Below are 12,202 nucleotides of genomic sequence, written 5' to 3'. Positions count from 1 at the left end.
ATTAATGAATTAATATTAGCGCCTCCTATATAATGAATGTATATTGAAAATATCTAAATTAAGGAAAGCCTTTAATATAACATAAATTATGAAATTTTCAAAAGCATACAATTATTTTTATACTTTTTATTTATTTTATTTTATTTTTAATTAATTTAATAATTTTTATTATTTTTACTAATTAATTTTTTCATTTAATATAATTATAAATAGATTTCATTAAAAGTACTTACATTAAATATAACTATAATATAATATTTTTAAAAATATTGAAAACTATAAAACTTTTTTTAATTTTTTGTTAATTTTATTTTTATATGAGATATAATTAAAATAAATATATTAATCAAAATTTAGCACATTAGTGAAACTTGATATGCTTTTAATATGTATACAATGAAAATGATTATTATCATAATTACTTATGTAATAAAATAATTATATTTTATGAAATATATATTTATTCAGCTTTTTAATTATTAAAGCACAAATTTTTTTTATTGAAAAAAGAAGTTATTTTTAAATTTTTGTTAAGACAAAATAGAATAAAAAAAATTTACTATTTAATTATATGAATATACATGATATATTTAATTAAATATTCATTAATTTATTATGATATATCTAATTATAATATAAAAAATGTAATGATAAACTAAAATAAAATAAAATGCTTAAAAATAAAAATATTATTGACTATAATATAATGAATTTATAAAAATATAAATTATAAGTTTGAAATCATCTAGAAACAAATAATCAAAATTTGTACATTTACATATAATAACAATTAAGCATTTTAAAAATTATATTATATTATATCTAATGTTGATAATATATATTTTATATAAATTTAATTTGAAGTTATATAAAATATAGAAATTTAGAAAAATATTAAAGATTTAAAAATTAGATGAATTTCTTGGAATAAAAAATCCATAGATTTATTCGTGATAATCTAGAATAATATCAAAATACAATAAAAATTACTTAAGAAATAAAAACATTTGCAATAATATTTAGTTAATGCAATATTTCAATATGTGTATTATCTTATAAAAATAGATATCTTTATGTATCAATATATCTAAATATATTTTTTTAAGCAATATTTTTATTATTTCATTATCTTAAAAAAAAATTAATGATTTATACAATTAATACATGTTACATTACTACTCATTTATTATTCTTTTATAATTACAATAAACTTTACATGTACATTTTTTAAAATATAAATTTTTTTTAGGGAATATAACTAATATATTATGGCCAAGACGGAGGCTCTCCAGGTTTTAGTTCTCTTCCATATAAAGCTGATTTGTCACGATAACTTGTCATTGTTAAATCAGAAGCATAATTGTATAAATGGCGTGACAAAATATATACACCAATAAGTCCAACAACAGTCAAACTATATTGTGTTAGAAGTGAGTTTTTTAAGAATGCCATTTCAACTTTCTAATTTTAATTTTTTCTGTGCAGCTAATTGTTTTTTCCAATTTCGAGTATGATTTAAATCTAAGATAATAACAGTAGCAGTGAAGATTGGGACACAAGTTACAATCCAATAACGCTTAATAATACGCAAAACCTCCATCAAACTAAAAAACAAACATTAAAAATATATTTTAACATTTAAATATATGATTGATATTATAATCATATCAATTTATAATTTAATTTATAATTTATTATTAAAATATATTTAAATATAAAATATAAATATTATTTTATTTAATTCTTTTTAAATACATACTATTCAAGAAAAATAATTGAGAATTATAACATATCGAAACTATTTCACTTTCCTATATATTAAATATGACGTAATCATGTACAATGTAGCTTACTTCGGTGCGTTTAATTTTTGTTTAAGAAATCACTAATAAATAATAAAATTGATTATTATTTTTCAGATTAATTTACAATCACAGTAATATAACAATAGAGTGAATAAAGTTTTTAGATACGTATTTATATTTGATTGATATATCAAAGTTAAAATTTTGAGATTTTTAGCTACACACTCACCATCATTGTGATATAAACATAAACTTAACGAGATAAACATAGAATAACTGAAATATAGAAAAGAAACTTCATGATATTTCACATTATATAATTAACATACTTTGTATAAAAAATTAAAAATTTTATTGTAACTGTTATGAAATTTAAAAAAATAAAGATGAATCTTGGAATTATATTGAATTTAATTACAATTTATTAAAATCAATAATATTAAATCGTTAAGTAAAAAATTATTCTTATTAGATATATTTCTATGAAACTGAAAAAATCTGCACAATTTATCTTAGAAAAAATAACAAATTTATAAAAAATTTGTAATATTTTTTCTAAAATCAAAAATTTGGGAATATTGTCAATACTGAATATTTATTAGAGAATAGAAATCTTTTAATAAAATAATGTTTAAGTTTGATCGATATTTTTAAATAAAATCCAATGCCGTAAAATTTAAAGGCATAGAGTATTTAGTCAGTTCCTTACATTTAAAATAATTCACAATTTTTTTTCAGTTTTTTCATTATCGGGCTAGATTTTTATTTTTAAATTCCATTTTTACAATAGTGCTTTATGTCAAACACTCTCATCATATATCATTTTATCGACAAAGTTTTATATATTGTAAAACCAAAAATGTAATATTTATATTTTTTAGATATAGTTTTAAAAAAGAAAGAATGAAAATATATTTAATTAATATTTTATTATGATCAGTAGCATGTAAAAACAAGAACAGAAAATATTAAAAAAAAGAATAAAGATGAGAATTAACAATCAATAAGTGAAATTATATTTTCTCATATCCAAAACAATTTTTTAATAACATGAAATATAATTGATTATTAATTTTTATTTTATTTATTCTGACTTTAAAAAAATAAGTTTTTCAATATGAAAATATTAAATCATTCGAACGAATTTTAAGTTTAATTGAACTATTAAAGCTCAACTATCAAAGATCATTATTATTATACGTACATATATCGTAATATTGTTATTATCTGCAAAAAAGTCATTTATTATGTAAAATGCATTTGATTTAATGCACTTCATTTGTTCTCACAATTAGTAAATTATTACATATCCTTCATATTTTCATGATTTCATAATCAAGTGTATATAGTGTCGTACATACCAATGAATTCAATAATGAAGACAACAATTTGATAAATATTTACATAATTTACATACATAAAATACGATTTTCACATTGCTCATAGTAAGAGAATTAAAAAAATTATTGAAAAATGTACCGCAAAATAATTCTTGTAAGAGATAAATATACTCTTATATTATATTGTTAATGATTAAAAAATAGCATTTATAATAGGTAAATATATAAATAATAAATATTTTATAAATAAAAATAAGTATATAAAATTTCATAAAAATTTTTGTTTTCGAAATTTCTGAAAAAATTTCATATACTATTTCTTATTAAATTACATTTTTCTAATAAAATAAAGAATTTGAATAAAAACTTCTATCTGAAATTTCTATAAAAATTTTATGGACAATATGCAGTTAAACTACATTTTTTTAATACAAAGTTAAAAATTTGAATAAAAATTTTAAAAAACTAAGAATTTTTGCATTAATTTTGCATACATATAATCTTTTGACACATTTATGTTTTCTTAATACATATATTTTCTTAATATAAAATTAAAATTTTTGACATAGAAAAATATAATTTGACATTAGGAATTAAAATATTAAATTTTTTCAAAAATTTCGAAGTAAAAGTTTTTATTTAAATTTTTAATTTTATATTAAGAGAAATATATATAATTTCAGAAATGATAGAATGAAAAGTTCTTTTGGAGTATTTAATTGATATTTACTTTTCACATATTTATTTCTAAATCATATTTTTAGGAACGAAAAATTTTTTAATCATTTTATTTAGTTCTAATTATAGAATTCCATATATTTTATTTTAATATACTTTTTACATATTTTAAGTTATTTAGTAGATAATAAATAAATTAATAGTACATCATGTCATCCGGTAGATGGCATTTTCAAATCGTTAGTTCTCTGTCTACTACTTCCCTACTTAAATCTATAAAATAACCGATATAGTGTCGATACATTAATGAAAAATGTAATTATTAAATTAAGAATTCAATTATTTGTATTTTATTTAATCTAAATATATAGTTTTTAAAAATGTTACATTTTAAATATTAAGTAAAGAAAAATAATAAAAATAAGATTATAGTTATTTCAAATTTCTTTTATTAATATAATTAATATTGTATTCCCTCAGTTAGAAATTTTTATTGCTTTGAAATATAAATATTTAAATGTGAATATTTATTATTATTATTAAATTGCAATTTATATGAACAATTTATAATTCATTTAAATAAAATAATTATTTATTTAAATAAATTAAATTTTTAATATGATAAAATATAACGAAATTTACGGATTTATTTTATTATTTAAAAATATTTCGATCATGTTTACAATACATTTTAATTGCACCCTTCCATTTTTATTTTTTTATAATTTATAAATCAATGAATTGGAATTTCTTATTAGTTTTTAATTATGATATATATATATATATATATAACACGCAAGTTTTTGTAATGCTAACAATATTATATAATATCAAATAAAAATAACATTTGAAATAATAATAATATCTTGTTTTAATTCTGAACACACTTATATTTATTACTTATGTACAATATTTCATGTACGTTATTATAAACACATTATACCAAAAATTTTTAATGAAAAGAATTTTTCAAATAACCAGAATCTTAAATCACAAAACTTAAATCGTAAAATTTTGTTTGAAAAAATTATACACATTAATGAAACAGAAAGAGAGAGCAGAGATCCCTTTAATTTTCGAACATTATAATTTAATACTATACTTTTGGAAGATCATTTTGAAAAACCATTATAGTTAGAAGTTTTACTAAAAATTAAATTCTTATTGGAATGCAAATGAAAGTAAATTCATTATTGAAACATTTCACTACATACATGTGTATACATTGGATGAATACTACCATCAACGTAATAAAAATACATAATTTTCTTTTTTGTTTGTATCGCATCGTTGCACGAGCAAACGTTTAATTAAACAATAGGCACTGCACATAAGTACCTTTGCCTTATCGAACGAAGAAGCAAAAGCACCAGTTTTTTTTATTAAATATTATTTAGGATGATTTTTTAAAGGAGCCTCGTATCAGTATCACTTAAAACATTACAATATATTTATGCATGTGTATATATATGTATGTACATTTACATATATACACACTCTTAGTATGTAATACTTCTGTGTGAACAGGTATTGAGCGACCAAGTTCATTTTATCTTGGCGTTCATTGATTTTGTACAAATCGTACTTTTTCTACTTCGTTAAGCTAATATAATAACATAAATCCGCAATACAAAGAATATGACTATTCAATTCATGATTCCAATTAGATTTTTATATTAATTACATACAAATATAAATCGAAAGAAAATTTTAATAACAATGTCCATTAATAAAAACTGGAAAATTCTATTTTACGAAGTTGTATTTGTAATTGAAACTTTGGCGATCCGAGAACATGTACATATACATCAAGTAATATTCTATTTATAGTTGAGCGTCGGTTAGTCTTTTACTTTTCAATCCATATTTATACCCTGCTGTGAGTTATTACCCAGGCGCCAACGCAATGAAGCACAATTAATGTGATCTAATGAAAATATAGGGACGTAAAACATATATTCTGATCGTTCGTACAAATTTATACTTGATATGACTTTTTTTGTTCTATTGCAATACCATACTCAACAAATAATTTTTCATTTGGTATCTGTTGACGGTAATATGGCTTCCGATGTATTTTTTAAACTACTTGACATTTTATAATCGTTCGAAGACTTTTCATTTTGTACCGTAGTAGTTGCTAATTCTGTATTTTTTACGTTTCCTTCACATTTGATTTCTCTAAAATTTACAAAAAAATATGTTTATGAATATATATTATATATTTTATATCAAATTTTTAAATAATATGAAATCAATATAACATAACATTTTTTACATACCTGCTATCTACAATTTCATTTGGATTTGCATTTTTATCGGCAGTACATTCCGAATACAAATTACTTTCAGTACTTTGGTGATTTATATTTGTTCCTATATATGAAGCAATACTATCAACTGTATCTCCAATTTTCATATCACCTGCTCCAATAGTTTCTACAGTTACTTTGCTTCCCAATGGAGTTTCCATTTTATTCTCAAATGTTGTACTTAATGTTTCTTTTTTAGATTCATCACACAATTTATTATCTATTATCACAGTATTTTCTATGTTAAGAGTGTTTTCAAAATTATCAAAATTTGCCCAGCCAGTAGATTCAACTGGTTCTGATGATACGACATCCCATGGATTCACCTCAGGAAGTGTGGTATTGGTAGGTAATTGTTCTGTTGATTCCCAAGCTAAAATAAGAAATATTAATACAACATTGTAGTAAAGTGCAATCTTTAAATATTTCAATTAATATTAAATATTAAAAATTCTTGTATTCGTCAAATTTCTCTCGCGTGCGTTTGTTCGCTCATTCACTCATACATTCATTTACTTATTCTCTCTTCTGCTTTCTAATAGCGAGAGAAAATAAATCAAAAATATATTCTTTATAAAAGAAATAAAAGTCAATAATAATTATGAAAATTAAGCCATACGCTCTGTAGAATCGATTTCCATGTGCATGTCTCGTTGATCTTCATCATCCTCATCGGATGAATTAGAATCATTATGTTGCTGCTTTGTTGGCCAATCACGTTTATCGACTACCGTCTGAAAAGTAAGTTCACCTTCATCGCCCCATTCTACACCTGTATTACAATCTTCCAGATCAGCTTTTTGTTTTTGTTGACATATCTGTATAAATCATTAAAAATTTAAAAATTTGAATCAATTTAAATCAATAATTGTTCATTTTCAATATCACTTTATACCTTATTGAACATATCTTCTCTTTTATCAAGATCTTCTTCACTGAGAGTAAACGCCAACGTCGATAATTGGTCAACTGAGTTACTATAATAGCATTTACAAAAAAGAGATGTTGCGAAGATATTATTTTATATCAAATTCTTCCTCTATAGTATTACTTTCCTAATTTTTATTCAATTGTTTTGCGATATGGCACTTTATAATCACAGATATATATAAATTTGAATGTACATAAGTTGTATAATAAATAATAATAAAATGTGAATAGTAAAACGTACTAAATTACTTACTGAAGAGCATCATCGCCATCATTAAATTGATCATCATGAAATCCAAAATTTTCAGTAAATTGTGGTGTCATATGTTGTCCCAAATAATTAGTGTAAAACTATCCATGTTGTACAATGAAAAATAATAATATATTATAAAATAAACTTTCTTAGTTTATAATAATCTATTTTTTTATATAAAATTTCACCTATTGCAATTTTTTTATGATATTTACAATATTTATATGTAACTATATGTACAATAATTATAATATAAATTACTAACTTGTTCTACTCGCTGAACCTGAAGAAATTCTTCTTGAGGATAAGAACTATATTCATCGGGATTTTCACTGGAACTTGTCATAGAAGCTTGAGGCTTTCCACCCTACAAATTATAATTTAAATAATAAAACTATCCTAATATAAATTAACACAATAACACAAAAATAAATAGAATTAATCTAATAATATACCAAAAGAATTTGATGAGTCTTATTAATTTTTGTTAATTCTACATTTACAAAATTTTCCCATTTATTAAGACACTCGAGTAATAAATTATTCTTCAAAAATTTATCTAAATTTTCACTTCTTTCACGCTGATTAACAATATTATTTGCAATATTTATTAAATGACCCATGTATCCCTGTTTATTTCCAATTTCTTTATTTCTAAAATATAAAAGTAATAATTTTTTTAATAAACTGTTGCATTATTATAAAATATAAATCTATTTAATATTTTTTTACAATTACTATTTAACATACTGTTTATTATCATTTTTATCCCATGCATCCAAAATTCGATCTATTAATCTGCATTTGTTAAATATCTGAAAATTGTTTGTTTATTAATCAAAAATATTTCTTTTTTTATTTTTTTTAATTTTATTTTATTAATTATAATACTTACATTAACATAAATAATATTATTTGTATCCTTAAAATCACAATTAATAGCTAATGCCAGGCAAGATTGTACTTGAGTATGTAGAAAATTGTTCCACGTATATTTAAAAAATAAATCCTTAAAAAAATAAATCATTAATTTTTAATATTATAAACTTTTTTATAATAAAAATCACTTACGAGTAACGTTTGGAATGTTCCTAATTCTACTAAGGCTTCATAAATCTTCACATTTTCAGTTGCCATTAGCGTTGCGAACAACTTTGTAACAAGTAAACGCGTAAAACCAAATGGACATTCTAACACACCAGTAGTTGTTTTAACAGGGGGTTTCTATATAACATAAAGATGTATTTTTAAATAATTATATTAAATAATAATAATATTTTATATATGAATAAATATATATGAATATAAATAATAATGAATATTTATATAAAATAAAATTAAAATGTATTTGTTTAGGAAATATTGTATATAAATATATTTACATAAGGTGGATCTAATAAAAGTTTGTGAAGCTGTTCTAAATAAGGCAAAGTTGCAGTTGATATTTTCATCATTAATTGTTTACTATCTGTAATTTCATCTTCAATACCATTTCCATGAACACTATCTTCATTTCTTCCACTGAAAATTTAAATATTACTATTAATAAAATATGTATATTTTCTTAAAAAAGTTAAAAATTTTTTAAAAATAATTTACATACTTACTTGTTAGTTTTTACTAAAAGTCTAAGAAGTACCCGAATTCCACCAAGAATACTACTTTCTAGTTTTTCTCCAGTTAAAATAGTTTCTAATAATAGGCTTACTGTATCTGCTCTATAATTAAAAATGTAATTTAAATATCTTATATGTATTAATTAATACATAGATTATTCTGATTATTTATACTCACGATTCAAGGGTATTTAAAATAGGATCTGGATCAGTGCGTGCTGTAGTAGTGCGTTGATATTCTCTTCCAGCAGTTATCATATCACAAAGTAATTGTGAAGCATTTGCATGTTTACTTGATTCAGAATTTGGAGATAATAATTTTACCACTCTCTGCACTAATTGTTGACTATCCAGCCACTATTAAAATTAATAAATATGTATATAGTAATATAATATAAATATAAATACATTAAATAAGATATTTGTAACAATATAAATATATTAAATAAAAAATTTAGTGCAAAAAAAATTAATAATTATATTAAAAATAAGAATTTTATAATTTCTTACATTTAGAATATTTTGCCGCATATTTCCTTCAACCTGACTAACAAGTTTCAGTACTAAGTCCATAATTGCAGATGTCTCTAAATGTTGTAAAAGAAGATCGACACATGTCTGGCGACTTTTCAAAAATTCTAAAAGCTGTAAACAAGTGAACTGATACGAATACCAGTTCTGATAGAAAAATGGAAATATGGGATTTGAATTTATTCAGCTTATCATTATAATCAAAGAATAAAAGAAAAAATAATTTAATAAATGTAAATATAATATAATTATAAAGAGTGTTACGATATTAAATTATATTATTATTTTATATTATTTCTTATATTTAATTTTAAATAAATTATTATATTAATTTATAATCACCTGAACAGCTTTTCGACCAATAAGTACTCCAATAGTTTTGCTAAAAAATGATGCTAAAAGAGGATTTAATGGTTGGTCCGTATCAATAAAAGAATAAAGTTTTGCCAATAATGTTTCATTGCCTAAAAGAACAATGTTATTAAATTTTTTTTTTTTAAAATTTGAAATAATTAAATAAATTATATTATTTAAATTATAAATTTCATAAACATTACATTTTATATAAATCTTTATAATAATAAATATATAATATATATATATATATATTTATTATTATATATAAAATATATAATAAATATAATAATATAATAAATTATATACTATATTTTTATAAGAATTTATTTAAATAGATTTATTCAAACCTGCTAATTTTTCATTTAAAACTGGTACATCACAGGTCAATAACTCACAAGCTACATTTGGATATTTGTAGCGCCAACGTTCTTCTATATCTGTTGATGGTTCTTTAGTTGTAAGTGTTATTAGTTCCTCCATTACATCAGATCTTGTAAGACTATAATCAATATTATATTAAATATTTATGTTTAATATTTGTTTTAACAATGTATAATTTTACTCACTATTCAATAAGTTTTTTATTTTGGCTTTTACATTCTTGTAATATATCCTCTTCATCCATTAATTCATGCAATGTAACATCCTAAAATTATTTATAGAATTAAATTTATTTATTTAATATTAATATTATTAATTACTTAAATATATTTTATAAAATCATTTAGAATATAGGATGTTAAAATAATTTTTATATTATGATATATTAATATATAGATCATTTTATAGGCTAAAAGTATCAAAATTATAATTAGAATAGATAAAATATTAGAAAATAGATAGATAAAATATTATGAAAAAAATGTAAATTATTGTAAAATGAATAATAATAAAAAAATATTGAAATATATAACAAGAAGTATTTAAATCTTATAGCAATATAATTGGTTTTTTAAAGAAATATTTATTTTTCATTTTTATATCAATACAATGAATTTTGTCGCAAATTATTATTTTAAAAAAATATATTTTTAAAAAATTACTAACATATTTTGCGAATTTTTATTAATAAAAGATATTAAAATAAAAGATATAAAAAAAATGATATTATATAAAAAATATAAATAATTTTAAATTTAGGAAAATAATAAACTAAATTAAAATAATAACCTAAAATCAAAATAAATTACAAAATGTATATAGTATTTTTAGCTTGAATTCTTGATAAATTTTTCTGATGTATAAGATTTAAATCATTGAATAAAAATTTCATTTAAAAAAAACTTTTTTACCTCTTTGTTAAGAAGAGCTTCGATATTAGGAGATGACACGTAATTATTTGTCCAAAACATGATGCGATCGCGTGCCTCGTCTTACTCGACCACGATACGATTAATCAGATGTGAAAATAATCACAACATTGAAGTGGCCACTAAAAAAATAATGTAATACTTCGCGGGACAGGGAGCCAACTAACATTGCATGAACGTATTAGAACGGTAACAATGCAGTGAATAATAGCAATAACAACCTCACAGCATTACTGTGAGAAATAAAATAATAAAATTTTTATATATTTTTTTTTTAAATAAATCAGACTTCAAAATGTCACTTTTTCATCAAAAAGCAGAAACTCTTATTAAGGAATGTTTCAACTTTGACGTTTGCCGCAGAAGAATATTTTGTGATCGACTTTCAATGAAAAGAAATGCACCTCATTTCAGAACATTTGATTTCGTGATTAGAATTTAAGCACAGTTTTCAAAATAATATAAATTTAAAATTACAATAATTTATATTCAAAATAGAAATTTTAAAAATATAAATATATTATATTTTAAAATTATAATACATTATATTTTAATATTATAAATCTTCATTTCTTAATAAAATAATAAATATGATAACAGTGAAGATAAAATATAATTGAATAAATATATTTTAAAATATTATAAAATAATATTTTTTATTAAAAAAATTTATTGCGTAATATTTTAAGAAAGATTGATTCGTTATTCTCTATTACTTTGTTATAAAAATAATATTATATATACAAAATAATATATATATAATATATACAAAATATAAATAAATTTTAAAATTATTATAAAATATAGTCTAACATTTCTTTTCAAATAAATATTAAAAATTTGTCTAAGAATAGAAAATTACTAATTATTTGTTTAATACAAAGTTAAGATATTTAATGCAATATATGTGTTATGAAGATATTCTACTCTATGACACTCGCGTCACAAACTTCCCAAAGAAAAAATTTTGCACATATTTACTTTTTTTTTGTATGTTTAATTATTATCATATATTATTAATATTTATAGTTAATTTATATTTCGTCATTTAGATTATATTTATCGAAAAT

The 12,202-nt window shown here is 20.5% G+C and overlaps 2 protein-coding genes across 6 annotated transcripts; both read right to left on the bottom strand.

The window, feature by feature from the left end:
* Positions 1-1,161: 1,161 nt before the first annotated feature.
* LOC100872644 (uncharacterized) lies at positions 1,162-1,596 on the bottom strand. Its single transcript, XM_012486604.3, has one exon. It carries the CDS (start codon positions 1,450-1,452, stop codon positions 1,267-1,269), a length of 186 nt encoding a protein of 61 aa, XP_012342058.1. The 5' UTR covers positions 1,453-1,596; the 3' UTR covers positions 1,162-1,266.
* Positions 1,597-4,692: 3,096 nt separating this feature from the next.
* fmt (phosphatase 6 regulatory subunit 1-like protein fmt) lies at positions 4,693-11,491 on the bottom strand. 5 transcript variants are annotated; one of them, XM_086915040.1, is made up of 19 exons: positions 11,115-11,491; positions 10,389-10,468; positions 10,170-10,321; positions 9,808-9,929; positions 9,445-9,612; positions 9,113-9,291; positions 8,926-9,036; positions 8,701-8,839; positions 8,390-8,542; positions 8,214-8,327; positions 8,069-8,133; positions 7,774-7,972; positions 7,584-7,685; positions 7,319-7,416; positions 7,031-7,112; positions 6,755-6,953; positions 6,106-6,508; positions 5,840-6,004; positions 4,693-5,750 (listed from the first exon to the last, which is right to left on the bottom strand). In XM_086915040.1, exons 1-18 carry the CDS (start codon positions 11,172-11,174, stop codon positions 5,860-5,862), a joined length of 2,571 nt encoding a protein of 856 aa, XP_086771166.1. In that variant the 5' UTR covers positions 11,175-11,491; the 3' UTR covers positions 4,693-5,750; positions 5,840-5,859. The 5 variants fall into 5 exon arrangements, with proteins under 5 accessions (XP_086771166.1, XP_012342046.1, XP_086771173.1 ...); XM_012486592.3 differs by having other exon boundaries at positions 5,850-6,004; XM_086915047.1 differs by having other exon boundaries at positions 5,850-6,004; positions 10,218-10,321; positions 11,115-11,316.
* Positions 11,492-12,202: the final 711 nt, after the last annotated feature.

The sequence above is a fragment of the Apis florea genome, unplaced genomic scaffold, assembly GCF_048593485.1.
Source record: "Apis florea isolate Af1SG1 unplaced genomic scaffold, ASM4859348v1 contig_1914_pilon, whole genome shotgun sequence".
In the NCBI taxonomy this organism is placed as follows: domain Eukaryota; kingdom Metazoa; phylum Arthropoda; class Insecta; order Hymenoptera; family Apidae; genus Apis; species Apis florea.
This window is presented reverse-complemented; position numbering and strand designations above follow the sequence as displayed.

Excerpts from the sequence above, each read along its gene's own strand:
- LOC100872644 (XM_012486604.3), bottom strand. The coding sequence starts at position 1,452 with ATGGCATTCTTAAAAAACTCACTTCTAACACAATATAGTTTGACTGTT.
- fmt (XM_031916547.2), bottom strand. The coding sequence starts at position 11,174 with ATGTTTTGGACAAATAATTACGTGTCATCTCCTAATATCGAAGCTCTT. Across the intron at positions 8,134-8,213 it reads ATAATATTATTTATGTTAAT|ATATTTAACAAATGCAGATT; the intron begins GTAAGTATTATA and ends AACAATTTTCAG. Across the intron at positions 6,005-6,105 it reads AATGAAATTGTAGATAGCAG|AGAAATCAAATGTGAAGGAA; the intron begins GTATGTAAAAAA and ends TGTAAATTTTAG.